The sequence below is a fragment of the Prunus avium genome, chromosome 1 (assembly GCF_965620075.1).
Source record: "Prunus avium chromosome 1, drPruAviu1.hap1.1, whole genome shotgun sequence".
In the NCBI taxonomy this organism is placed as follows: domain Eukaryota; kingdom Viridiplantae; phylum Streptophyta; class Magnoliopsida; order Rosales; family Rosaceae; genus Prunus; species Prunus avium.
This window is the reverse complement of record NC_142284.1, coordinates 957,030-984,163: the sequence shown is the minus strand read 5'-3', so window position 1 is coordinate 984,163 and position 27,134 is coordinate 957,030. Positions and strand designations below refer to the sequence as shown.

Below are 27,134 nucleotides of genomic sequence, written 5' to 3'. Positions count from 1 at the left end.
AATATTAATTAGGGATTCCATGGGTCTTTTAACAGAATATTACGTCAACACCTTTTAAAAGTTGCTTATCTATATCCATTTCAAACTTGTCATTTTTTCTTTTTCTTTTCTAATGAATTTTATAATAAACTTTCTTGTTCAAATTCTGTGAACACAAAATAAGTCATTGAATAAATAACTTTAATTAAAGGATAATTAACAAGTAATTTGAACACGAGAAATTGTGGATCACGTTATTTGTGCGGCCACAAAGACAAAGAAGGGGGACCCTCTACATTGGAGTGGGACCCAGCATAGCATGGGCCTATGTGGAACCAAATAATGTGGTCACTCTCGTTTGTGTGTGTAGTTGGACGGGTGACGTTGTCCAACTATCTATTCCAAGAATTTTTTTCCAGCATTACACTACCACATACTTTTATATATTTGAAGTGGGGTCAGTGCGGTGTGTCATTACCTAATTTTGGGTGTGATAACGTAATCTGTTTTTAAAATTTTAAAATTCAGGATTTTATGCATTATACAATGGGACTTTCCTCTGTAGGTCACTTTCTCTCTCTCTCTCTTCTCTCTCTCTAGGGTTCTCTAGGGTTTAGGGAGAGAGAGAGAGAGAGAGAGGGCAATCAAGTGCAAAGATGTAGAAGTTTGAAATATTCTTCCAAGTCTCCTTATTCCATCACGTTGGTTGAGCATGGGATTGGGAGATATAGATGTATGAATGTATAAGATCCCTTTCTTTAATCTTTTTGGATGGGAGATATGGATGGGGTACATCTACAAACAAGAATCCACCCCCAAATCTTCTCAATTTTTTTCTTTAATTGGTCCCACACAATTATGGAATACCTAAACTCACTTAACATCCACAAGGAGGACCAAACACCAAAATAATTAATTTTATTTATTGATAGTAGAATTATTTCCAAAAGCAAAGGCCAAAGACCAAAGGGTGTCACCAAGTGTTAAATTTTCTGCCTTTTGTGGTTCTCTTTTTCCTAATAAAGAGTATAAAGCATGTGCATGGATGGACCAAGTTGGCGTTTACCCTTTTTCCCTGAAAACCCAAATGAAAATGAGAACATAAAGAGAGATGTGAACACGTGTGCATATGAGACTAAGTTTTTAAAAAATAAAACACATACAAGCGATAATCTAAACTTACTCACACATTATAAATTTTCACAAGATTGAAATCTAATCAAGACCTTTTTTCACTAGACTGACACACCGTGTGTGTGTGTGTAGATGAGACGAAACTTAATTACAAAGATATTTGTTTAATCTATCTCATCACCAAAATAAATTTAGGGATAGACCTAAAAAGATAAAGCTCCAATATCTCTACAAAAAATGGACATCATCCACGTGTAAGATACTGACAATAAAAGAGGCGCGCCCTTTTTCAACAACCAACTCCTGTCGAAAGACTAGTGGGTGCCATTAACTATTTGGCAAATCAAAGAAATTATATATAAAAAGGCCACAATGAGTGGGAGTGACTTTGGGGCCCCACCCACCATTGTCCATTTGTATGAAATCAAAACACTTTTAAAGTCTGAAAATGGAGAGTGTACAATTTGAACTTCCTCAGGCTCCTATTTATACACATCACCCTCACATCACACGTCTCTACAATTATCTATTAACTCTGTCCAAAAAAAGTCTTTCTACTTTATCACCAAATACATTTATCACAAGGTAAAGCTTGTGTGAAACTTATCTTCGGCCAATCACAACATTTTCCACTCAGAGATACTGTGATTGACCGAAAATAATAATAATTTTGCTATACCCATTCGAAACAAGCGTTGCTCCCTCGTAAGTGAGGAGATCTTAAAGGTAAAGTGAGGCAACCCCCAAATTCAGATCTTAGATTCACATTCACCAGGCTAAGTAAATGAAACATATAGTGACAATTTAAATAAAAAAATATTAGGAGGGTTACCCATTATATGTTCTAGAAATATACACATACACCCTCCTCACATTCCATTCCATATATTATGTCAAAAGTTTTAATGCTCTTTCTGGAAATTTAAACCTCCCAAAAAGAAATAGGAAAAAAGAAATCCACCGTTACAGCCCCAAAAGAAGGAAAGGCGGGTCTCGCTCTTCCTGCTAATCATCATCCTCCTTTGTGCCCAACATTTATAATAATTTCTTTTCTTTTCTTTGCCTTTTTCCCCCTACATTGCCCAACCTATCCTCTCATCAAACCAATCCAATTTAATTAGACTTCACCATCGACCCTGTCAGAGTATAGACACAAAGTGTACATGGCTGAATACACATTCATTAGGACAAAGTTCCCCACTTGCTAAACTTCCTTCCAAAATTGCGGGTTCAATTCCACCTAGCCTCCCTCTGCTCCGTGCTTCTTCACATGTGTCTTCTTCCATTTCTTCTCAGGCTGCCAGAGGCTATGCAAACTTGTCACTTCCTTGGCAAAAATCAGCCATTCCCTTCATATGTTCACAATCCCCATCCAAATATATTGCAGCTTCTTTTTCCACTTTCATTTGTCAATATATGGGGGTTGCAATGTTTTAACACAGGAACATCATTCTACTCACCAGCAGGTTGTTTCTTCTGTTCTGCCGGTTTCACCTGGACCACGGTAGGAACAGCATGTACATAAGGGTATCCCCCAGGTACAATCTGATGTGGACCAGAGGACTGTGCAGCAGCAAACTGAGCATGATGCATAAGAGTCTGTGAGGACAAGCCACTACCTTTCATGTTGTTAGCAGCTGCAGCCGCTGCCGCCTTTGCAGGATCAGTGGTGCTAGTATTAGAATGTGTAACAGGCGGGCACAGTGACAGCATCCCACTCGAGGATGATCCTGATGAGCCCTGTGGCGGCTGCTGTTGCTCAGGCCGACGTCTTGGAATATGATAATACCCACTTGAAGGGGCGGTAGAGGTGGCATTATTTGAATGTGAAGCTTGTGCTTGGATGTAGGCATTAGAGAAGTACAACTGCGCTGGCTGAATTGATTGCTTAGATAACTGCTGCTGATGTTGATGCTGCTGTTGTTGATGTTGATGCTGCTGCTGCAGGAGTTGATGCTGCTGCTGTTGCTGGAGTTGTTGCTGCTGCTGTGGCAATTGTGACTTGGTTCCAGTGCTAGAAGAGGTAATATGGGTGTTGCCTAGGATCGAAGGGACATTCCTCCCGCCAACAGGAGATGACTTCTGACTGGGCACTGATGGTGAGTTCTTGGCCTGCTGAGACGAAAAAGAAGAAGCTTGGCCAGCTTTATTTCCTGTGGAAGTCGAAGTAGTTGTTCTTGGGCTTCCACCAGCACTCTTGGACATTGACGAAGTTGTGGGTGTTGGTGAACCAACCATTACTGGAGGAGATGGGGACTGATTGCTACTGGCAGGTTGTAACCCTTGAGATTGGGTTGAAGACTTTGTGTTGGCTGCAAAAGATATCTGTGTGTGGCTTTGCTGCGTACGAGCATGCTTCTGAGGAAGGTTTTTGAGGGATGATGAGGTTGACGAGGCCAAAGACGATGAAGGAACTTGGGAAGTGGTTGTCCTTGCAGAATTCTTCCACTGAGGAGATTGAGCTGGACTGCTGCAACTTTGGACAAGGTTTTGGGGGAATGAAGATAGAGCATTAGGAAACTTTGCAGCCATAGAAGAGGTTGAAGGAAGGTGATCAGAGTAGACGCTGCCATTACTAGTTGCTGGTGTCTTGCTTCGGCCTGGAGCGGAAAATTGCTGCTTCTGAAGCTGAATCATCTGTTGCTGTTGCTGCTGCTGCTGCTGCTGCTGATTCCGCATTTGCTGGAGTTGCTGCTGAGATGTGGGAGCATTTACAGAGCTGACAGCGGGTGGCAAAACAGAACTAGAAGTCCGGCCAGGAGTAGAGCTGAGGTTAAGAGTTCGCGTTGAGCTATCAATGACATTGCTGCTCGGTATTGTAGAACCGGATGTATCTGTCAAGTCTGTCCTGGAGAATGCAATGGAGTGCCCAAGAGTTGATGAAGCTTTTCCTCCCACGGCCTTTCTTTCTTCCTCCACATTAGGGGAATCACCTCCTCCCGTTTTCCCTTCTTCAGGAACACGATAACTCTTCTTATGTTGTACTGCTTGGACAGCCATAAAATGTTGATAACCCTGCCTAGTAACCTCTGGAAAGCTCTGGATAATTGCATGATTATGAGCAAGCGATGTAAGGTCAATGCCAGTCGCAGCGGTAGCACCATTCATGGAAGCAAAAGACATAGCAAAAGCTTGAGATGCTTCAACCCCAGTCTTCGGGCCCTGCTGCTGTTGCTGCGGCTTCTTCTCAGTACCACTTGCACCTGTTGCACCACTGGCACTACCACTTGAAGGAGGTGTCATCAATGGAAAGTTTGGTGGGCGCATTGGCATTGCAAAATTCTGACCATAAATGTTCATGTTCGCACGAGAGACTCGACTATCAGCAGTTGATGGGCTATCTTCGCCCCCCATTTCAGTCTCAAGTTGGCGAGCTTGGTGTGGAGGATGTGGGTTCTGCTGCTGTTGCCGTTGCTGCTGCTGCAGCTGTAGTGCTTGTGAAGATGGGTTTTTTGAGGTAGGAAAGCCTTGCAAGCTTCCACTGCCACCATTGACACCACTGGGATGTGGCCTCTGCTGCTGATTTTGCAAATGTTTTTGGGATGATGATGAGCCACTAGAAATGCTAGGGTTTTGATGACCTTGTTGACTTTGCTGTGACTGGGATGGTGGTTGTTGCTGCTGCTGCTGCTGCTGCTGAAGATGAGAAGGATGGAGCATTTGGGAAGGATAGAAAGACCCATTAAAATAAGGCATTGGCTGAGCATGGGGTCCTCTATAAGCCGGCGGTGCACCTACATGAGTCTGCATTGTAAATGGATATGCATTATTCTGCAAAATTGCCAAATACTGAGGTTCGTTCCCTGCCATATTTGGGTAATTGAAGCTCATTGATGGAGCTGGAGCAGCGGTTGCTGCAGCTGTCATTGGAGCAGAGTTAGATGTACTTGACAAAGCTGCAGCACCAGCATTAGGAGACTTCACAGATGCAGGTCGGACAGAAGCAGCAGCAGCTGCCTGTTGCTGGTTCAAAGGGAATATGAAAGCAGGACCGTGCTGAAATTCAATAGTTAAAACTGCATTAATACTCAAATCCTCCCCAGCAATACAATTCAAAAAATATCAAGAGAAGAGAAACATACCAAGATATTACTAGGTGCCCCTGGAGGCAGAGCTTGCTGGAGAACAATTTGCTTTCTCTGTGCACCATCCACAAGGTTTGCTGCTTGTGAACTTTTGTCCTTCGCAGATGGACCAGGAAACATACCAAGCCCCTGTCCCTTGTCCTGCGCTGAATTCACCCCTCTACCTGGAATATTCCCATGCAATTCTGGAGGTAATACATTGGGATTGCAATGCTTTCCCCCATATAGAGATCCAGAACCAGCTGCTACTGGCCAAAAAGGATTCATCCTTGACATTTGCTGGTGATAGTATATATTCCTTGCAATGTAGCAATGGGTTTCACACCTCTTTGGCCGAGGTTGATTAAAAAGCAAATGTGGCGGCTGTACAAGTTCAGAAGTTCATTAGAAATAGAAGACCACACAGCTCCAAAGAGTTCGAAAAAAGAGAGAAAAAAAAGTATAAGAAAATAACCAAAAAATACATACTTGTATAGTAGCTGAAGAAACGGTGCTCCCATCCATGGATACAACTCCTTGTAAAGGTGCCATATACCTGCTGATGAGAACAGTCATTCCCCCAAGAGAAGTGTATGTATAAAAACCACGGAAATACACAAATAACCCAACAAAGAGTAAGGAACACATAACAAAATAACGCAACCGTACCCCATTGGAGGAAGCCCGCCTGGCCAGGCAGCCACAGACATTGGCAAAGGTACAGAGCTCGATTGGACTGAAGAATAAGAAGACAAGATCTTTGAATAAGTAACCCAAATGGGTCAGTCAAAGCTCCAAAAACCCAAAAGGAGAGAGAGAGACAGAGAGAGACAGAGACAGAGAGGGGAAGAGAGAAATGAATGCACAAACTAAATTACCAGTTTTCTCAGTGTTTTGCTGCTGCTTAGCAACATTATGATGCAGCTTGTTTCCACTAAAACAAGCAGTGCCACTATCCCTATCAGTCTTCTCCAAATCAAGCTGGAGATCAATATTCCTTTCTTTACTACCAACAATAGGCTTCTTGAACTCAGCTTCTTCCACCGCAGCTTTGCAGTTCTCAGTTTCCACATTTGCATGCTCTTCCTTGCCAAATTTCACAACTTTGTCATCTTCTCTGGTCACAGGCTTTATCTCCTGCACCCAAACAGTGACCCACATTAATTAAACTTTCACACCAAACAAGACTAGGCAAATGGCAGGGGTGGCCCACTCACCGTTTCTGCATCTATGACCGTAGGCTTAGGATCTACAGAGATAAAATCAACTTCACCATCCCTTTCTGGGGGAGCCTAAATGAATCAAACAAAAAAATGCACAGATTAAAAATTGCCCTTAAAGAACATTAGAAATAGAAAATCGAAGATAAAATCCTGTTATGACAAGAAGATCCTCACCATCAGATCTATCTGGAATTTTTCTTCTCGCTGGTTCTCAATCTCGGAGACCGTTGAATTTCTGAATAAAACCCAAGAAACGAAAATTAGAAAAGAGAATTAAAGGTTCTTTTGTTTCCAAAAAAGGGAATCAATCTTTGGTGCTCACGCTTTAGTCATTGTCATATCCTGACGATTATCATCCAGTCTGAGAGCAGGAGACTCCTTTTTGGGCGATTGAGGTTCCTCTTTGCTCACTTGAACATTTTGACTCTCTGATTCATCATTTGCTGGCTTTGAATCTGAGGCAGCTTTGCTCTCCGGCATATCTGGCTCCGGCTGAGCTTCTGAGGATGCTGGAACAACGTGAGAATTGGCCAAATTGTACGAAAATCCGCCATTTTCAGCTGCAGATCCTGAGTTTCTCTCCAATTTCGGAGATGAAGTCTCAACCTTTGCAGGCTGATCAGTCACCACTTTACTCGTAGTCGAAATGGCACTGTTTTGAATGGTGAAAATTGATGGGTTCTCATCGTCATACTTCACAGGTCGCGGTCTTTTCCTCTTGGGTGCTGTTGATTCGAATCAAAAAGACCAAATTTTCATCAGTCACCATAAAAACACAAAGACCCAGCTCTGTTTGCTCACCGAAAAACCAAGCTTTTCAATCCCTTTATTCTCAGTCTCTCAGCAACCAAACGGAGCATTGGGGTACCGAGCAAGAAATGAATAAAACCGAGCTCTGAGAGAACTTAAAATACCCACCAACAGCAGACAGAGAAGTGACAGAGGAGCTAGAATTCTGAGTAAAAGCCGACGGCAGCTGAGGCAACGCGCACGGCGAGTTCGAGATCGGCGACGAAACTCTCGATTTGGCATCGCTGGCGGACTTGTTGGCCTCTCTTGATTCAAACTTAATTGAATCGGTGACTACAATTTCCTGCTTTGTCGGTCCCTGTGGCTGCCTCTGCATGCCGTACAACACCTCGGCGATCTCTATTTCTATCTCGTCCTGATTAGACGACGTCGTCTTTGCCGAAGACGACATCTTCGGCGGCCTCAGCTTGGGTCCGTTGGGCTTCTGCAACCAAAAAAAGTCACTCAACGTTAGAAATGAAAAGTTCCAAAATAAACAGAACATAGAAATAAATCGAATTGATGAAATTGAAGACCCACCAGCTTCTTCCGAACCGCCGAGGCGTGGGAAGAAGAAGGCGAAGACGGGGATGGCGCCGCCATCGACGATGTAGCGGGCCGAACCGGAGATGTTGAAGCTTGCCGGTGAATATGGTCTCCTCCTACAACACCACAACTCGAAGGCCATTCATGAGACCTCTTCGTCGACGCTGAAAAACGACAAAAAAAAAAATACACATCAGAATCCCAGAATCCATTAATTTCTGACGACTTGGAGCTTCTTTTTTTCCATTAAATCACTTCATTTTTTGCTCTACCTGACCGTGCTTTTCTCGGTACGGACACACCAATCATCTCATCGGTGACCTTCAACGCCGGGTGTGGTCGAAAATGCTTGTTGTTACTACTGATATTATTCACCGGGGAGAAGCTTTTCCGGTGATTCAACAACGACGACGAAATAGATGTCGTTGATGATGGGTTGGGTGGAAGCATCCGAATCGACCCACCGCCTCCACCGCTCACACCAACGCCTCCACCGCCGTCGTCGTCCTCGTCTTCATCTTCGTCGTTCACACTCTCCTCCGAGCTGTCATCGCCGCCATCTTCTCTATTGCTTCCGTGCATCAATCTCTCACCTCTTCGCCTCTTGCTCCGGCTCAACCGATCCCTATCGCGGTCCCGGTCCCGGTCTCTCTCTCGATCCCGATCTCGATCTCGATCCTTCTTCCGATCTCTGAGCCTCGACGTCTCTTGTAACTCCACCGGACCATCGTCCTCTGCAAAACCAAAAAAGAAAAAAAGCCATTAAAACCAATGAAAAACCCAACAGCTGGGTATTGCAGAGAGGGCTTAGATCTGGTGAGGGTCGAACCTGGAGAGTCTCTGAGGCTGCTACTTCTATGTCTTCGCCTTGACAACCCATTTGGGGCCGCCATAGCTGCTCTTCTCGCATCTCTATTTCTATCCATATCTAATATAATTATCTACCAGCAAATCAGCTAAAACCGGAAGACTAATCCCATCTCTCATCACCGGAAACCCATCACAATTCGCCGGATAATTTAGTCAAAGAGACCGGATTTGCACGCTCCGAGCTTCGAACCTTGCAAATGATCCCCCACAAGTCTTTTCACACAGCCAAAGATCTCAGCTTTCGCTTATCTTCTTCACCTCTCACTCTCTTAAGCCCCCCCCCCCCCTTTGCCCTTCTCTTTTCTCTCTCTCTCTCTCTCTCTCTCTGCCTTCTCTCTATTTCCAACTCTCTGTCTTCTTTTTGTGCTCTCTATCAGTCTATCTCATCCTCTTTTCCGCTATTTCACTCCGAGCGAAGCCCACCCCAAAGTCCCGTAGACGGCCACGATTCACAGCTACAACACATCCTCCATTATCAGCCGTCTATTTCACGACACATCCTGCGGTTGACATTCAAGAAAACCTACATGGCAAAATCCCCGCCGTTCAAACCCGTACCCCAACCTTTTCCTTCTGGTACCGCCACGTGTCATTGTTTTTATTTTTCTTCCTTCCCAAGCTTCCATGTTTACTCACTCACTACCGATTTGGTACTTTTATACTATAAAAATCATAAAACAAATCAAATAAATACCGATAATCAATGAATATCGATAAAAGATAATAATATTATTATTTCCTTTTATTATTTTATTCCTCTCATAAACAAGAACACTGTATCCCACGAATCCACGATCAAAGTTTAATATTTTATAATTTAAAACAAAAAACAAAAAACCCTGAAATTGGCCTAAGCGACGTCGTTACCGGCTATTCCCGGTTGCAAAGACCTCGGTAAAAGCAACGTGACGATCACAAGGAATCTACATGACCGCAGATAATATCGTTCCAACCGGTCAAATTCATTATTTCGGTCCCACGTTTTTGTGTTTTCCTTTTTTTCTCCCTCCTTTAAACACTTCGTTTAATTAATTAATTACGGGTTAATGGCAAAATTCTAAAAACAATTGCCATAAATTGACAGCGCGGGCCCCACCCTAATGGAACTAGATGGCCGCTGAACGCTCCGGATCTTCCCGTTACCAGTAACACGAACTTTATTCGCCGTCCGATTGCGTTCTGACGTGGCGATAAGTTAATAAATAAAGAAACCCCAAAAACCCAGATTCGTCCGAGCTGGCACCAAACTAAAAGGGCTCGTGCGTGTCGATCAGTGCGCCTCATCTGGACCGTAAGCTCATTTCCATCCAACGGCGGATAGAGAGGCAGGAGGGAGGGAAGGAAACTCGAGTCACGGTCACGGAACTTCCGAGAGATGTGTGGGTCCCACGTTAGCTGCCGATCTAGAAATTATTTTCTCGCGTTGGCCTATTGTCACGTTCGTGGGATATGGCAGCTTAGTGTGACGTGTACTGGGTCCAACTTTACGAATAAAATAATATAATTGGTTTGTTTTTTTATAATGTTTTTGTTTGCGCGGTCAAAATTTACAGCGCAGTTAAAAAAAGGTTAATTTATTAAAAAGGTGGATATATTACATTTTTTTTATAAAAAAAAAAGCGCTTTCCGGCTCTCACTCCACGCGCTTATGGCGGAGTTCACATTCAATTACCCAGATATATATATAAAGCTGGTCACTCGTGGCAGTGTCATTTTCTCTACGTGGCGCTCGGTTATTTGGACACGTAACCTGTGATTTGCTGATTCGTCGCCATGGATCTTGCTATTGGCTACTTTTCTACGCTCACTAGCTAGTAAATATCTTTTTGTTCGGAGGTGGCGTGATAATCTCACCCGACTGTGAGTTTCCAGCTGGAGCGGCTGTGTGCGAGGTCTTATGGCACAGCTGGGTGGGTTAATTAGTGCTCCATAAAAATAAAAAGGAAAGTATAATTTGGGGGACAAGTGTGGCCACGTCAGACTGGGCCCGCGGAAATGGTTGACCCACCACAATGGATCCCTTTCTCCAGCTTTTGTCGCTTTGCCAAGGGGAAGGGGGAAGGGGTTTTGGCTTTCAATTCCCTCCCTCGCTGTCGCGAAGTCCCGAAGAGGTGCCACGTGTCCGGGAGTGGTGCTACGTCATCTGCCTCCGTGGCTTTGTTTATGACCGTTTACGTGAAACCCTAGCCGTCAACAACACCACCAATACACACACACAAACATAATCACACAGCCATAAGTTGGGCTTATATAATTAGATTAGATTAGATTATACTCACCACCACCAGTCACCACCCATTAATTGATAAATAATTAACTACTCTAAATGGATTTGATTGACGCATTATAATATAATACAGTCCCATTTGGTAACATAATTGAGTATGATAATGTGACAACCAAAATTAGAATAATAAATAATTTATTGTTATGTTGCATAGTTGCATAAGAATATTGATTGTCGATAAGGAGATACTCATTTTTTTTGCGAATCACAGTTTGACATATATGCAAAAATAGTTTATAAAAAATACAAAATGAAAAACTTATGCACACATGTTAGCATGAATGTAGTAACTCCTACTTACATTGTAAGGAATGAGGGAAGTATTTTCTGTCGCGTAATTGCAATATAATATTATTTCCAATTGGGGTGCATAAATGAAAAAGCAATTTGTTACTTGGGTAAGTTTATGAAATGTTAACACTTTTTGTAACCCGAATATACCACAAAGTTAGTCTATATTTGGTAGCAATATCAAGTTGAAGATTCCGATTTTCAACCCTGATTCTTGATTGTTCTGTGTTGTTCAAATGTTGGTTATTTCGCACGTGTTTGTTTTATCCCAATTTGATGAGGAAAATGACAAGGTATCTGCTACTCGATTTATGTATGTACTTAAAGTATAGACTACGGATCAGGTTGCATGAAAATCAAATCTAAAACGCAAGTTAATTAAAAGTGACTGCAGCAGGTACAATCCAAAACAAAAGGGTCAATTAGTCAATTGCAATACCATTATCCCATATTTAGCAATCATGGTATGTGATTAGCCTTTAGATTTTCTACATTTCTTCCTTTTCATAGAATTGTGTTTAAGGCTTTGTGATGTGACTGTCAGTTTTGGGTTGGTGGTCACCTGTTTGCAATGAATTGGGGTAGTAAATGTATAATGCTGCAGAGTCGCACAAGTCAATCTAGAATGCAGATTTTATTTATCTCAATTTAACCTATTTGAGATTGATAACAAAATTAGCCAATAAAGTTAAATGAAAGTGATATGGAATTAGTAAATATTAGGGTACAGTCTGGATTGGATCAGTTTTACTTTAAAATCACGACGGAATCAATTACAATATAACATTTGGTTCAATTTGATTTTGACAAAAGTTATGAAGAAAACCAAACCAATTTAAGATTGTTTGATTTGGCCGGTTTGGGCTTAAGCCCCATTCTCTTTTATTTTGCATTTTTTCAATATTATTAGCCCAATTACAACCAACAAATTCACAACTTGCTCCATTTTTAAATCATTCTCATATATTTATTACCTAATTACAATATTATGCATGTAAAATATAATAAAAATACACATAAATGGTTTAGTTTGGTTTGGTTTAGACCGGTTTACAAAAGTTCAAAATCAAACCAAACTAAACCATATATGGTCCGATTTGTTTTTTAAAACATTGGAATTTTTCTTGATCAAAACCAAACCAAATCGGTAATTACGATTTGATTCAATCGGTAATTACGATTTGATTCAATCGGTTTCATCGGTTCCGCCGGATTGATGCCCATCTCTAGTAAATATAGATCGGTTATTACTTAAGTAGTTTTAAAAATGACAGGTTTTACATCACATAATGTCATTTTTATTTCATTTCTTAAATTTGTATTGTACGAATCCTTCTAGCATTATAAGCTCTTTTTGCAAAAGCATTTTTACTTCAAATGTACAAGTGAGTGATGAGTGCATATAGTTTATAAACTCATCATGTCTAATGTTTATCATTTACGAATTGCATATGTCAACTCAAGCATGACATGTTGAATAAACATATCAAATTAGTGTTAGGTCATTTAACATTCTTAGGTAAATAAATCAAGTTAGAGCCGGCATGTATTTCACGTGTATTCAAACGGACAAGACAATATATGATACAAAATGTCACCGCTTCTTGATTGTCATTGTAGTTATTGCACGTGAAACATGAAATTATGCAATCAGTGGGGGTGTCGAATGGGCATTTTAAAAGAATGACACACTATTTGGAAGATTTGGCAAGTGAGGTTGCGACCCAATGTAATAGTGTTAGATGAGTTTATCACAATGTAATGGATCTAGTTTTAAATGGTAATATGGAGTCGTTTGGTGGGTGCCCATGTCGTTGCTTTAAACAAAGTGGTTTTGGGGATGAGATGCGAGTGAAATTGGAAATTTAGTTTAAGTACTTGCGTAGTTATATTTGCTCACATTTTAAATTGTGGTAAGTTTTATTCTTACATTTAATCTTTTTTTGGGAAAACGTAAATCTCTAATTTATATTTAATTTTTAAAATTAAAATAATTATCAAAGGAAAAAAGAATGGGCAACCTTCAGGCAGTGGGAACCCTAAAATGCAATGTTATTCTGGTTCTTGTTCTTTCTTAGATTAGGTTAAGAAATTAAAAAAAGAAAAAGAAAATCTAGTTCTTTCTTGTTGAACTCAGCACATTAGTTAATTAATATTTCATAATAAAAAATAGTTATCTAGTAAATAAAAAAGTGAGATGCATTTTTTTAATTATAAATATTTGCTAACAGCTAAGAAGTAATATTATATAGTACATATTACAAAATTCAGGTATAAGAATGAAGGAAATAATAATAATATATGAAAGCAAACTTAGGGTATGGTACTCATACAAACAACCTTTAGTGTGAACAAGCCATGTTGACCATAAACCCTAATGATGTGTAGCCTATGAGTTAGAGCAACTCCATCCATTTGCCTTTTGCCATGGCAAGGGGGGCGTGAATAGTGGTTACCCTTGCAAAAGGCATTTCCGTTGCCACCCATTGCCATGGCAAAGGGCAATTACTATTCATTTTTTATATTTTTTTTTACCTCAATAATTAATTTGGATAATATTTTCGGATAAAATTTTCGGGTTCCTACGTGTCAATACTATTCATATCTCACAATCGGATAAAATTTTCAATTTCAAATTTATAGAAAAAAATTCATTAATTTTTGGGTTTTTTAAAAAAAAATTCCGAATTTTTTCCAGTATTTTATTGTAAAAAAATTGGCTATCGTTGGATTGGAGGAAAAAATCCGATCGGAGAGCCCAGACGATGCCATGTGGCAACATAACAAAAAAATCAGATGAGTGGGCTGACGCCAGCCTGGCGTTAGCGATGACATTAGCCCAATCCTCGGGCTTGAGCTCGGGCTGAATTGGCTTGAGGGCCAGCCCGTCTTCGTGGGTCCCACTCCTAACCCGGGCTTGGGCTCCTCGCTAGAACGTCATTTTTGTTTGCCCCCCCCCCCCCTCCCAGTCTTGGGCTCAGCTAACCGGTGGAGTTGCTCTTAGAGTCCAATAGTTGAAAAAGAAAAATTAAAAAAAAGAAAAAGAAAAAGAGAAGAGCAAGCTTTTGTGGTAAGTTATTTTTTGACGGTGCAACGTTTAAAAGCAAAAAAAACAAAAAACAAAAAAAAAAAACAAAAAAACACGAGAAAGGTCCACAAAGTGGGACAAAGCTTGTAGCAATACAGTGACTTTTTAAATCGGGCTTTGTTTACTTATAATAATCCAATCCAAACTTTGCTTCTCTCTTTCCTCCTTGTATCCGAGTTTTGAGCCCCAGAAAGAGGCCTATCTTCTCTTTAATTTGCTAAAATACATGGAACTAAATCTTTAAAAAAGCACATAACATTTTTCACAACATATCCTATTGGAATTTGGATTGTTTTGACCTAACCTAAGCAAAGATTCAAATATTTTATTTCACTAAACTATTCATTTTATGTATGATAGTGGCACACGAACCTCTCATTTCATGCTCTCTATTAGTAGAAAAATGAGAGAAAAAAAAACACAATTATCTTGTCTTCTAATCTCAAGATTCAAGCTTATGTAATTGTGGACAAAAAGTCATCAGCATAGTTAATTTTCTGTTAATAGATTGTTAAGGGTTATTTTTGTATTGAGTCATGTGACAAAGAGCAAGGCTATGACTTGGAATTTTTGAATTAGTTAGCATGTCACCAATATGGTTCGTGTATTTGGGGTTGTTGCTTATTTGAGTAAGGAACAAAGGGTGTGTGACATGTGGCAACTAGTCATACTTTTCTTAGTTTAATTTTTCATTACCAACTATGATTTAGGAGGGATTTACTTCAGTTATTGCTATTGCAGTGCATGATTTTACTATATATTACTCAGCAATATCCTGCAATTTGTTTATTATTGCAAGATTTCGTTACTAACAAATGTATCAGTAATTTATTTATTTCATGTATGGACTCAATGTGAAAATTATTTATTTACAATATAAAAATGGAAGTTTCTTTTGTTTACTTACATTCCTTTATATATTTTTTAATATTTTTATAATTATTATTAAAAAAGAGTGTAAGTATTCAAAAGAAAAGTGGAATAATTAGTTAGTAACCAAAAATTAGTGTAATAAGGCTGATGGTGTTTAGCTTAATGAAAAAGAGCCTTGATTTGCATAGTCTTAGGTTCGAACTCTCATGACATATTGGTATTATGTTTGTGATAAGCGCCCTCCTCCTTATAATTTAGAGTACCATTTGTATTGTCCATGGTTTTAAGAAGTTGCAGTTGAATAAGAATAACTGACCTAATCCTAAATGATTTACGTTGTTGATTTTACTCTGAGATATAGAAAGTAAAAGAATTTTGTATTGTTCAGGATTTGTAAATTTACTGGGGTAAGAATGCTTAACACTGTAATCTCCAATTTCAAAACCTGCTCCAGCAACTGAAGATAAGAATGCTTATTGGGCTGCTCTCCAACTACTCGAAAGTAGGACGCATAAATGCCACTGGTTCTGTAAGTTGTGGGCCGAGCATTTTTTTATCTTCTAACAAAAAACAAAAAACCCAGCAATTTTACATAATTTAACCGACTAATTCTTAGTTTCATAGTGAAACTTTCCTTTCAACGTGAACGTATAGATAAGTAAAATCATGTATAATGTATGCAGTGACCCCTTATTTCTCCATTTATAATGTATGTATAAATGGAGATTTTAAAGCAATCTGTAGATAAGTTTTATGTCAGGACCATATAAGCTAATAAGTTTGACGTGAGTAATTTTTGTGATTATGAAAACAACCCAATGCAAGTTGCAACTATACTTTTGATGTGTAGCAGAATAAGGAATTTGTCACATTTAATTTAACTAGTGAGGAAGAAAAAGTAAAAGCATAAACACAAAAAGAACACACCATATTTAACGTGGTTCACCCAAAGTTGGGCTACATCCACGGGCGACGATGCCAATGATAATTCACTTAATCAAAAGAAAAAGAGTACAAAGAGTATGACAAGAAAGAACAAATAGGTTCTCACCATCAAACTAAATTTATCTCGCTTCTCTCATCCCATTATTCCCTATAGAAATAGAACCCCAAGTAGTAAGTACATCAAAAGGTCTCTCATAAAAGCAATTCAACTATCTTTCTTCGAAGAGACAGGACGCAGAGCATGACTACCCAGGAAAAGTATTCTCTACAAGGAGTGCTTCTCTTAATTAAGCTGCACTTCTAGAAGTCGATTTAAAGCACTTTCCCTCATTAAACTGCATAACAACAAACAAAAGTTGACCCTATGATGCAAAATTCATAAGAATATAACTCAGATTTGATTCTGAGTGTCAAGAAAACAAACTAAAGGGAAAGTAGCTTACTATTTTGTCCAAAACAATAAGGTCTAGACCACAGGCACATCGCGATTCGCATGCATGAGTTTCTCTTTCTATCTTGACTCTGCACGGTCAATATAACACCAAGACCAACTTAGCAAGAAATGTTCAAAATAACCTTCAACTTTTCAAATGGTGGTAAAAAGCTTATAACTGAAGATTCCTTTACCTGAGTCTTGCAATAGCATAGGTAAATGACATGCTATCAAATAAGACTAGGAACAGAGGCCTTTGTTCTCTGTGATATGCAAGAGTCCATGACCTTAATTACAGAAGCAAGAAAAAGGAAAATAGATCAACACCTTCCAGAAATAGTAATTTCCTTACACTACATGTATATATTATGATTGTTTTAGGGTACTCTAAGATATGTAAGTAAAAAAATCACTTCACCATCAAGAAATGATATACCATTTATATAGCAGAAACCTGCATAAGGAACCACACGTTGTACACAAAAGGTTAGACAGCATATGAGTATTGATTGCAGTATCTCCTTGCCTGTAAAAGAGAAAAATTAAAATTTGAAACATAAAATTACAGATGCCGCAACGACACCAAGGACTCATAAACACCTACAATTATATAGATTGCCACAAAAACAAAGCAGTTCTGTGAAACTAATGACTCAAAGCTTCTGTTCGATGATCCAAAAAATTGGAATGAAATCGTGCAAGAGCTGAAGTGTCTTGCCTGTTCTGTATGTATTAGTTTGTCTTCTATACTAGCAAACCTAATTTTCCTCAACAATCTTAAGTGTTATCCCGCAAAGATTGTGAAAACACAATGTCATATTTAAAGCAATAAGTTTTATTCTTCCATGATGCAAGAAAGTCTAAGATATTGAAACCAAACCACTAAAGAGTTGAATATATTCCTGCAATGTATAGTAATGCCAAAACTTTTTTTTTGGGTATAGTAATGGTAAAACTACTCCTTTTCTCTCTCTTTCTTTCTTTTTCTTCTTCTTCTTCTTTTGTTTTGTAGTAGAGAAAAAACTTAACTGCCATTAAGTTAATTAACTATAAATGAAACGTACACTTGAATCTTGGAAATATGAGAAAATCTTTGCCACTTGACTTGGGCGGCTCTTCTCGGTGCATCTTTTTGTTTTGGGGACATTTTCGGAGCCTTCAACTGCCGGTAGATACTCATTACTCGAGTAAATCCTCACAGAAACAAATAGATAGTTCATCAACAGCTGCAAGGTTCCCTCATCACTCGAGTAAATCCTCCAGATCATCAAATTTGTATAAACAACTTCTAGGGACTCTTTAAACTTCAAATGGATGCTTGTCCCAAAAATCTGCAAATGAGTATCATCAATTTCATAAATAACACAGGTTCTTCAGAAATGGTTACACAACAAGTGAAGAAAGGTGAAAGATACATCCAGTGGTAAGATGGAAGGATATAAAAATACTAAACACAACATTTAGCAAGCTACAGATGAACACATATAAAACACTTCAAAAGTAAACAATACTAAACACAACATTGCTAGGGAAATGTATATATCTCAAATGATAAGGACTGAAGCTAAACATGTGAAAACTTTTCTCATATATAAATAGGAGAATGATTTCTAAGAATAATTGTTTTCTCCATGCTAGTAAAGTGATCTTATGATTAGAAGATGTGAATGTATGATATGATTATTAGGGTAATTCTAATCAATCCCAGTCACCATTTTTTCTTCTTCTGCATTTATATCCAAAGAAATGAGTAAATAACAATGCAGGGAAAGGGAACTGAAGCGAAGTACCTGGACTAAGTTTGCACCTATTCCGCATCACCTATTCCGGAATTGAAATCCAACAAATTGTACCAAATTCAACTGACAGTAAATGCCATCAGTAACACAACATATATAGGAAGATGCTAGAGAAGAGCAGAAATCTCTGCTCTGAAAATATAGTTTAATGATTAATCTGATCAGAGAGGAACGTAATTACTTAGAGAAGAAGAGTAGGCCCACTCTCAGAATCATCACCACTTGAAAAAGAATGCTCGTAATAGGTTGGGTTACATCTTCGGAGTGGGAGTGGGTCAATACTGAAGAAAAGAAAAGTGAGAAGGGAATTGAACAAACAACGAAGGATTTCTTTTGAGAATATAATTACCAGATATACATGGGACGTGAGAAATCTTGTGCCATTCTGGGCCGCTCAGGAGGGTGGATCTTCCCCCTAGACCAGGACATGTAACAAGTTTGGTGAGGCGTTGCATAACCTCAACGGCAGGAAGATACACCAGATTCTCACATGCCTTAATCCTCAGATGGGTAAGAGATGTAAGGTTACCCCAACCACTCTGGAAGAGCCTCCACGCTGTCGAAATCCTGCATATACAAATCTTGTAGACAAGTCCAGTGTTGAAATTGTTGTTGAGGTAGAGACTTGAGCTTTGGCTACCCTGTGATCTTCAGCCATAACAAGCAAAGAACTAGCTCATACAAGATTACTACCACTGGAAGCCAACACATAATGGTCTGTATCAATATTATCTCATGATTCCTGCAAATTACCATATTTCATCCTTATCAGTTTGTGCTTGCCATGACACATCGTCGTTGATCAGCTTCACAAATCCATCTGATGGACACCTTCACCTACCTCATGCAAGGATCTATAGCAAATACATCCCCATCCCCTCTGGAAAAGAATTAAGTGGTGAGAATGAGGCAGATGAAAAATGCTGATCAAAACCTGACCCGAAAAAGTATAAAAAGTTGAAATGACAACAAAACTTATGAACATATTACTGAAACTGATATGTAAACTAAACTCACATTCGTGTAAGCACATCAAACTTAAGTGCACTGAGAATGAACAGAGGCTAGTATCTACTTAATGATAGTATTTCATGTGTATGTAATCTGTATTGAAACAGGAGGAATATCATCTATATATATATAAAGCAAAAGTGTGAATACTTTTCTCATATACAAATTGGAGAATGATTTCTCAGAATACTCGTATTCTCCTCCGTGCTAGTAAAGTGATGTTATGATTAGATGGGAATGTATGATATGATTATTAGGGTAATTCTTTCTTTTTCTGCATTGATCTCCAAAGAAATGAGTAAATAACGATGCAGAGGAAAGGGAACTAAAGTGAAGTACCTGGACTAAGTTTGCATCTAATGCGCATTATTTGTTCTTCCAATTGCGTAAGATCCTTCTGCAAACCAACAACGTATATAGGAAGATATGGAAAACATTAAGCAGAGGCTAGAGAAGAGTAGAAAGCTCTGAAAATCTAGTTTAACGATTAATCTGATGAGAGAAGAAGAGTAGACTCACTTTGTGCTCCAACTGTGCTAGCTAGTTTGTGAAGGGGTTGCATTCAACTAAAAGGTTCCGACGATTTGTATTCAACTAATTAAAAATTGTGTTTGGTCAATAATACTGAAGAAAAGAAGGGAGATTCTTCTAATCTCCTAATTAAATCTAACAACACATCTAATGAATGCAATCCTTAACTTATACTTATTGGAGAATTGAATGATTTCATTTGAGAATATTGTAATTACCAAATATATCTGGGATGTGAGAAATCTTGTGCCATTCTGGGCCGCTCTGGAGGGCGGATCTTCCCCCTCTTCCCCCTAGACGGGGACATGCAGCAATCACTAGCTTTTGCAATTTGGTGAGGCGTTGCATAACTTCAACGGCAGGAAGAGACACCAGATTCTTACAGTTGTGAATACTCAGGAAGGTAAGAGATGTAAGGTTACCCAACCACTCTGGAAGAGCCTCCACGCTGTCGAAATCGTATATATACAAAACTTGTAGACAAGTGCAGTGTTGAATTTGTTGTTGAGGCAGAGACTTGAGCTTAGTCCACCCTTTCATCCTTAGAATTCGGATTTGTGATGGAAGCTCAAAATCAGGGAAACAATCGAGCTCCTCCGAAAACGCACCCATTCTCAACTCCTGAAGAGAGATGCAATATTCTAACCTGGTCGGCAAGCTTGATAATTTCTCACAATCCACAATCTTCAATTTGCGGAGACATGACATGCCCTTGCCCTTGCCCTTGCCCAGGGTAATTGGAATGAACTCGAGACTAGAGCAATACATTACAGTCAAGTCCTCGAGAAGAGGGAGTGTGGGAGCATCAGAGTTAGATTGTGAAAGCGGAATGGATGTTAGATTGGAGCACCTAACTATAATCAACCTACGAAGAGAGGTGCAATATTCCAACCCACTTGGCCAGCTTGATAATGCCTGACAATTTTCAATCAACAATTCACGAAGCCCAACCACTCTGTGTAAAGAAGGCATATACATGAGATTCTTACACTCCTTGATACTCAGGTGGGTAAGAGATGTAAGGTTACCCAACCACTCTGGAAGAGCCTGCACACCATGGAAAGATTCAATCTCCAAAGATGTTAGAGAAGTAGTCGAGTGTTGAATTTGTTGAGGCAGAGACTTGAGCTTAGGCCACCCTTTCATCACTAGTCTTTGGATTTGTGATGGAAGCTCAAAATCAGGGAAAGAATTGAGCCCCTCCCGAAACGGACCCATTTTCATAGATTCTAAACGCGTAAGAGAGCGTAGCCCCTCTATTGGCAAATAGTTTAATTTCCGACAATTAAATATATGTAAAGAGGAAAGAGACTGCAACCTGGATACATCGAGATCTGGCAGAGATATCAAATTGTGGCATGACCCGATTCTCAACTTCTTAAGAGATGTGCAGGATGGTAGCCGACTCGGTAGACTTGTCAATCCATGACAACCCTGAATATCCAACTCCTGAAGAGAGATGCAATATTCTAAGCTAGTCGGCAACCTTGATAATTTCTCACAATCCTTAATCTGCAATTTGCGGAGACATGGCATGCCCTTGCCCAGGGTAATTGGAATGAACTCGAGACTATCGCAATTCCTTATAGTTAACTCCTCAAGGCAGGGAAACACCGCTACTTTCTCATCTGTTGGCAGTTTCTCCCATTTAATTAGAGCTGGGCAAGAATCAATAGTTAAGGTTTTCAATGCTGGAAACAAAGTCTCTGTCTTCTTCGTACTCGTAGCCGCACCGTTAACATGGTTATAACCATAAAACTCAACTCCCACACATTTAAGCTCTGACATATCACTAAACTCAACAAGCCTAAGATTTGGTAAATGGCCAAGTGATGGGACTTGTTCGCATTCTCCGCAATTCCATAACCGAATCTCTGTCAATTTAAGTGGCAACGAACCACTCATCATCCATGATGCTAATTTAGAACCCATGAATCCGCCAATCTTTAAGACTTCTAACTCAGAGTTGGGTCGGAGGCCTTCTAGTACATCAATGTCAGAGGCCGCCTCGTTTCTGCCCCTGTAAGAAGAAGACCATTCTAATGTCAACCTTCGTAGATTTGCTTTCCCAACTAAATTTGATGCCCCTGCTTGGCCTCTGTCCCTCACATATTCCAAACCTCTAATAATTAGTTCACCTTTTAATTGGTTTAAGCCACCCAGCTCGTCAATTCCACGATTACTTTCCTTGTCCAAAGTAAACGAAGGAGATATTGTTTGCAAATGTTCCAATCGTTCCATCCCAAATGGAACTGGCGTATCATAATCGAAATAAGCATGCCTCAAGTTGATCAAATTTTCCATTTCCTTTGGAAATGTAACAGCATGCCATGTATGCTTCATTCTAAACGTCTGTAGGTTATAAAGCTTGCCAATAGACTTAGGGAGTTTTTTTATTTTTGTTCCAGAAACGTTCAAATGCCTCAAATGTATCAAGACGCCAATTGAACTTGGCAGCTCCTCAATATTAGACCAGTACAAATTTAAAACACGCAAAGCCTTAAAGCTTATAAGTAATGTATTATTACTAAGGTCTTGATCACCATACACAAACAGTGACCGCCGTTTCTCAAGATTTCTTTCGGAACTGTTGGAAGGATCCCATGCCACGTGTTGATTCTCAAGTTTATCTTCCATTTCAGATCTTGATACAAGCTTAGCAAGATCGTGTACAAGATCGTGCATCTTGCAATGGGTAATAATACCAAAGTGATCCCTTATAACATCTTGAAAGAGGGAGTTTTGCAACAGAATCATAAAATATTCATCACCTATATCCTCCATATCTTTGTTAGGAGAAGAACACAGAAATCCTTGAGCCATCCATAGCTGGATCAAGTCTTCCCTTTCTATTTTAAAATCTTTCTTGAACTTTGAGCAATATGCAAAACACTGTTTCAAAAAAGGTGATTTCAAATGATCAAAACTCAACTTCAAAACCGACATAATTCTTTCATCTCCTTCTGGTAATTCCCATATCTTACTTTTTTGAATTTCCAACCAGTCATCGATAGAACGCATCATGCTTCCCAAAACCTGTTGGTACATAAATTAGTGTATATATTAAAGATTAACTAGGTGACTTGGCTATAATAACAGGAAACATCATTTGTTTTTTCAATAAACTTAGTTGTATGTTACCAGTAAATGTTAACATTGCACCAAAAACTGGTATTTTGTTGGAATGTTTAATCCTTAGCCAATGTTCATGTGTGTAAATAGTAAATTTGTGTTTTCACCTTCAAACAAATTTTTTCTTACCTACAACCCATCACATTTTTTTTTAATGTTTTATAAATAAAACCCAATTTTTTAAAGTAAAACCAAATAACTAGGATCTAGCTAAGCGAGTTACCTAATTAAGCTTAATGTGTTAAATGTTATATTTTTTGATTCCTAAAATACCCCTAATAACATTGTAACGATATTCTTTTCAACAAATTATTTGCAATTCAATGCTAGTAATGGTGTTTCAATTTTGCATAAATTTAGGGATTGGGGGGTCTTTTTTTATTTTATATATAATTAAAGCTTTTTTTATATAATGGAATATATAATTAAACAATGAGTAAATGATGTGTTTCCAAATTTGACTGCGTGATAATTTTTGTTTTTGTTTTCAAATTGATTAGGTAGTTATTTCCTTTTACTTATATCAAAGTTTCAAATGTTTTCATTGTTATAGTTTGAAATTAATTTTCAAAGAGAAAGAACACGTTTTGCTCTTCATAGGTCTTGTTGAACTTGCAAAATCTAGGTACATTAATATGGGTTAAATAATGTACCTATATATATATTTATTTATTTATATGTCACATTTAGTATTTTCTTAGTACATACCTATTATTTTTATGTGAGTAATGTCCCTTATATAAATTTTACATATTAAATTGCCTATACTTTTTAAGTACATATGCCTAATCATTGTACTTGCAAATATTGATAAAGTAGCATGCATGTAAATGAGTAATGCTATTTAGACACACAACATTAACTACCTTAGCTGATCACCTTATGTGGCAACTGATGTGTCATGTCATGTCAATTAATGAATGTTGCCATGAGGCCACTTACTAGGAACGCTAGGGTTTTTTAATTGACATGGCGACATTCATTAATTGACTTGGCATGACATATCAATTGCCACATAAGGTGGTCAGCTAAAGTGGTCAATGTTGTGTGTCTAAATAGCATTACTCCATGTAAATATAGGTAAATTAACACGCATTCAAACGACATCAATTTTTTCTGCAATGGGGAGCGACTAGTACATATTAGACATGTCATGAAGCCACTGTGGCATCGATTTATTTTCAAAAGGAAATAAACAATGTGCAAAGGATTTTTCCCTAAATCCTTAGAAGTTATTTTACAAATGGGTAAATTTATCGTTAAATATTTGAAGATAAGGTGGGTGGGGAAATAGGACAAGAGTGTGGAAATAACAACATTCATTGCCAAACCTGGTATCACAATTCACGAAAATATTGCTTATTGATGTGGTAATTCGTTAAACCTTGCTTCTTGTCATTAGTTTTAATTTACCTAAGAGCATCTCTAATAGGGGGTGGGCGCGGTCCGGTTCAGTCTGGTTTCCACCTCAAACCAAAACCAAAATTGGTACTATTTAACTGGTCCGATTTGGTCTAATTTTAGTAAAAACCAATCGGTCCGATTTGAACCAATTTTGGTCTAGTTTCTGGTCTGGTTTGATTTTGGACCGGATTATTATTATTATTATTTGGGGGTTGAACTAAAATAAATTTTTACTTTTTGGTCTGATTTTAGACCGAATTATTATTATTATTATTATACAAATTCAAACTCTTTTTGTTTTTAGGCTTAAAAATTAAGAAATGATCCAATTTCATACAAAGAGAGATTTTGGGCATAGAAAAGAGAAATGTTTTGAAGTTGGGCTTGGGGAAATATTAGTTATGAGATTTAAAATGTAGCATTGGATTTAAATAATTTTGTAAAAATAAAATAAAATAATACACAATAGGTACTAATTAAAATTTGGAAATAATAATGGCTAAAAATAAGGGACTAAAAAGGGAGAATGTTGAGTGCTAAACGTAGGGGGTTATGGCAAGGGATCGTAAAAAGGATAATACTTCCCTCTTTGCCCATAAGGAGGGAAGCATTATTCTTAACACTTGCCAATTTTTATTTTTTTTTCAAAGGTGCATTTATTTTTTTTTGGTCTAAACCATGAGGTGGTCCTGGATGGGCCCCAACTATGGGTGGCACCTTTAAGCCTTAACCACAACCCAGACTAATCCCCACTCACACCGGGTCGGCCCGTAAGGGGTAAAGTGTTGGCCAAAGTGGTGACTCCGTACGAGAGCAAGGATCGAACCCCTGACCTCTCTTAAGGAATGAGAGTGCCGAACCACTCACACCAACCAACCTAACAAGAGAGATACATGTCAGATTGTGGATGAGCCATATCAGTAGGCAAAGAGAAGTTCCTTCTTATGGGCAAGGAGGGAAGCATTATCTTTGTAAATAATTTACAAGGATAATTCAATACTAATGGAGAATTTGTCGTTCAATTCAATTTTGGGTGTTTTAGTTAGAATATATTAAAAAAGTATGTGACTATTTTAGTTGCAAAGGGCTATATCTAAATATCTTGTATGTAAATTATCTGAATACTTTTAGTACTTGTAACAAATAAAGAAATGCATGCCGATGAAACTTCAAATTGATATATCGGTACATACCTTTGCCACTAACGGTACACCTGCACAATTTTTGGCAATCTCCCTTCCAATTGTTTCTTGATCATTTGCGATAGGAGCACTACCATATGGAAATGCTCTTTTCTTCAGTATGGCCCAACAATCATCAATGGATAGACTTCCCAAAACACACCTTTGAAGTATTACTTCCGTGATTGATGCAACAGTGGCACTGCGTGTAGTGACAATAACGACACTTCCCCGAGCACTCTGAAGTTTTGATAAACAAGTCACCAAATCGCTCCATTTTTGAGGATCTTCGTTCCACACGTCGTCGAGAACGAGAAAATATCTCTTTTCTTTTAATTCTTCTATGAGGTTTTTAAGCAATGCATCTTGGCTTTGTATCCCAGCCTTCGTTGGGTTAAGAGATTCTAATATCGAGCTTAAAATCGACTTGACCTCGAAAGTATTAGATACACACACCCATATTTTCTTCTCAAAATGTCCACCAATTGAATCTTCATTGAATAGTGACCTAGCCACAGTTGTCTTCCCTAGGCCTGCCATTCCTACAATGGGCATTACTGAAAGATTTTCTTGATCCAAGTTGGAGTTGGTCAAGGTTGTAATTATATTTGACAGAACTTCATCCCTTCCAACGAAGATTTCATCTTCCTCAAAGATTGAGTCGGTTTCTCTGGCCCCTACAATTTCTTGTGGGGTTGCATCTATTTTCTTGGAAACTAGTCCAACGAAAGATGCCTCAGATTTGAGATCCAACAAAGATGCATTGATCTTCTTGATTTTATGTGCCATGTTTCGACGAAACCAGGAGTTTGAAAGGGATTTGCATACCTTTGTCCTCTTTTGGCTTGGCTGTTCTACTTGCCTGCGGAGATCTTCGTAGTTGATTTCATCCAAGACATTGTCAGCATCATCAGCTATGTCCTTCAGTTTCCTCACCCACTTCTCCACTGCCTTGCCCCGTTGCTGTGGCTGGTGGGCCACATCGCCTAAGAAATCTTGAATCGCGAGTAACGATTGACGAAGCTTTGCTAGTTCCTTTTTGAATCCCCGGAAAAGACTGATTTCTTGAGCAGCAAGTGAAGCCAGCTTGTTCAGTATTCCCTCCACAGGAAAAGTATAGAGAACTTCTAACACCATTGCAGCTTCCATAGTCACGCGCGACAGAGATGAGAGAGCAGAGAAAGCAAAAAGATAGCTAGGGAAGCAAGAAGAAGAAGATTGAAGACGCGCGTAGTGTTTCAATGTTTCTCTCTGCTACACGATACTATCAATTGTGTATACTTTATTTTTAAAGAGCGTGATCACCAATTCGCATTGTTGGAAGACGAATTTTAAATTAGTATTGGCATGGCTATTATAAAACAAAATGCTTTAATTATTAGCTTTTCCTTTTGTCTTTTTTTTTTTTTTTTTTTTTGTTGTGGTGCTAAGGAGGGCTAAAGCCCAAACAAAGAAACAACAACTATAAAGGAATTAAACGAGGACTAGCCACATTGCTAGTATCAGCAGCAAGGACGGTACTAAGAAAGGCACATTGCTAGTATCAGCAGCAAG

The 27,134-nt window shown here is 38.8% G+C and overlaps 2 protein-coding genes across 2 annotated transcripts; both read right to left on the bottom strand.

Annotated features, from left to right (window-relative positions):
* Positions 1-1,922: 1,922 nt before the first annotated feature.
* TIC (time for coffee) lies at positions 1,923-8,970 on the bottom strand. The gene is made up of 12 exons (XM_021964640.2): positions 8,565-8,970; positions 8,008-8,469; positions 7,730-7,899; positions 7,319-7,634; positions 6,723-7,125; positions 6,575-6,635; positions 6,395-6,469; positions 6,056-6,314; positions 5,847-5,913; positions 5,667-5,733; positions 5,196-5,561; positions 1,923-5,109 (listed from the first exon to the last, which is right to left on the bottom strand). Exons 1-12 carry the CDS (start codon positions 8,659-8,661, stop codon positions 2,566-2,568), a joined length of 4,887 nt encoding a protein of 1,628 aa, XP_021820332.1. The 5' UTR covers positions 8,662-8,970; the 3' UTR covers positions 1,923-2,565.
* A 7,105-nt stretch (positions 8,971-16,075) lies between these two features.
* Positions 16,076-26,797, bottom strand: LOC110762043 (disease resistance protein RGA2-like). The gene is made up of 11 exons (XM_021964637.2): positions 25,593-26,797; positions 20,082-22,899; positions 19,672-19,729; positions 18,671-19,201; positions 18,503-18,602; positions 18,313-18,384; positions 17,587-17,853; positions 16,959-17,048; positions 16,717-16,809; positions 16,533-16,611; positions 16,076-16,424 (listed from the first exon to the last, which is right to left on the bottom strand). Exons 1-3 carry the CDS (start codon positions 26,727-26,729, stop codon positions 19,689-19,691), a joined length of 3,996 nt encoding a protein of 1,331 aa, XP_021820329.2. The 5' UTR covers positions 26,730-26,797; the 3' UTR covers positions 16,076-16,424; positions 16,533-16,611; positions 16,717-16,809; positions 16,959-17,048; positions 17,587-17,853; positions 18,313-18,384; positions 18,503-18,602; positions 18,671-19,201; positions 19,672-19,688.
* Between the last annotated feature and the right edge of the window lie 337 nt (positions 26,798-27,134).

What these genes read in the sequence shown, in the direction of transcription:
- TIC (XM_021964640.2), bottom strand. Translation starts at nt 8,661, where the DNA reads ATGGATAGAAATAGAGATGCGAGAAGAGCAGCTATGGCGGCCCCAAAT. An exon ending in GATATGACAATGACTAAAGC is followed by an intron (nt 6,636 to 6,722) that starts GTGAGCACCAAA and finishes GGTTTTATTCAG; the next exon opens with AAATTCAACGGTCTCCGAGA. An exon ending in GGCGGGCTTCCTCCAATGGG is followed by an intron (nt 5,734 to 5,846) that starts GTACGGTTGCGT and finishes TCTCATCAGCAG; the next exon opens with GTATATGGCACCTTTACAAG.
- LOC110762043 (XM_021964637.2), bottom strand. Translation starts at nt 26,729, where the DNA reads ATGGAAGCTGCAATGGTGTTAGAAGTTCTCTATACTTTTCCTGTGGAG. An exon ending in GTGTACCGTTAGTGGCAAAG is followed by an intron (nt 22,900 to 25,592) that starts GTATGTACCGAT and finishes ATGTACCAACAG; the next exon opens with GTTTTGGGAAGCATGATGCG. An exon ending in TCACATCCCAGATATATTTG is followed by an intron (nt 19,730 to 20,081) that starts GTAATTACAATA and finishes GTTGGTTTGCAG; the next exon opens with AAGGATCTTACGCAATTGGA.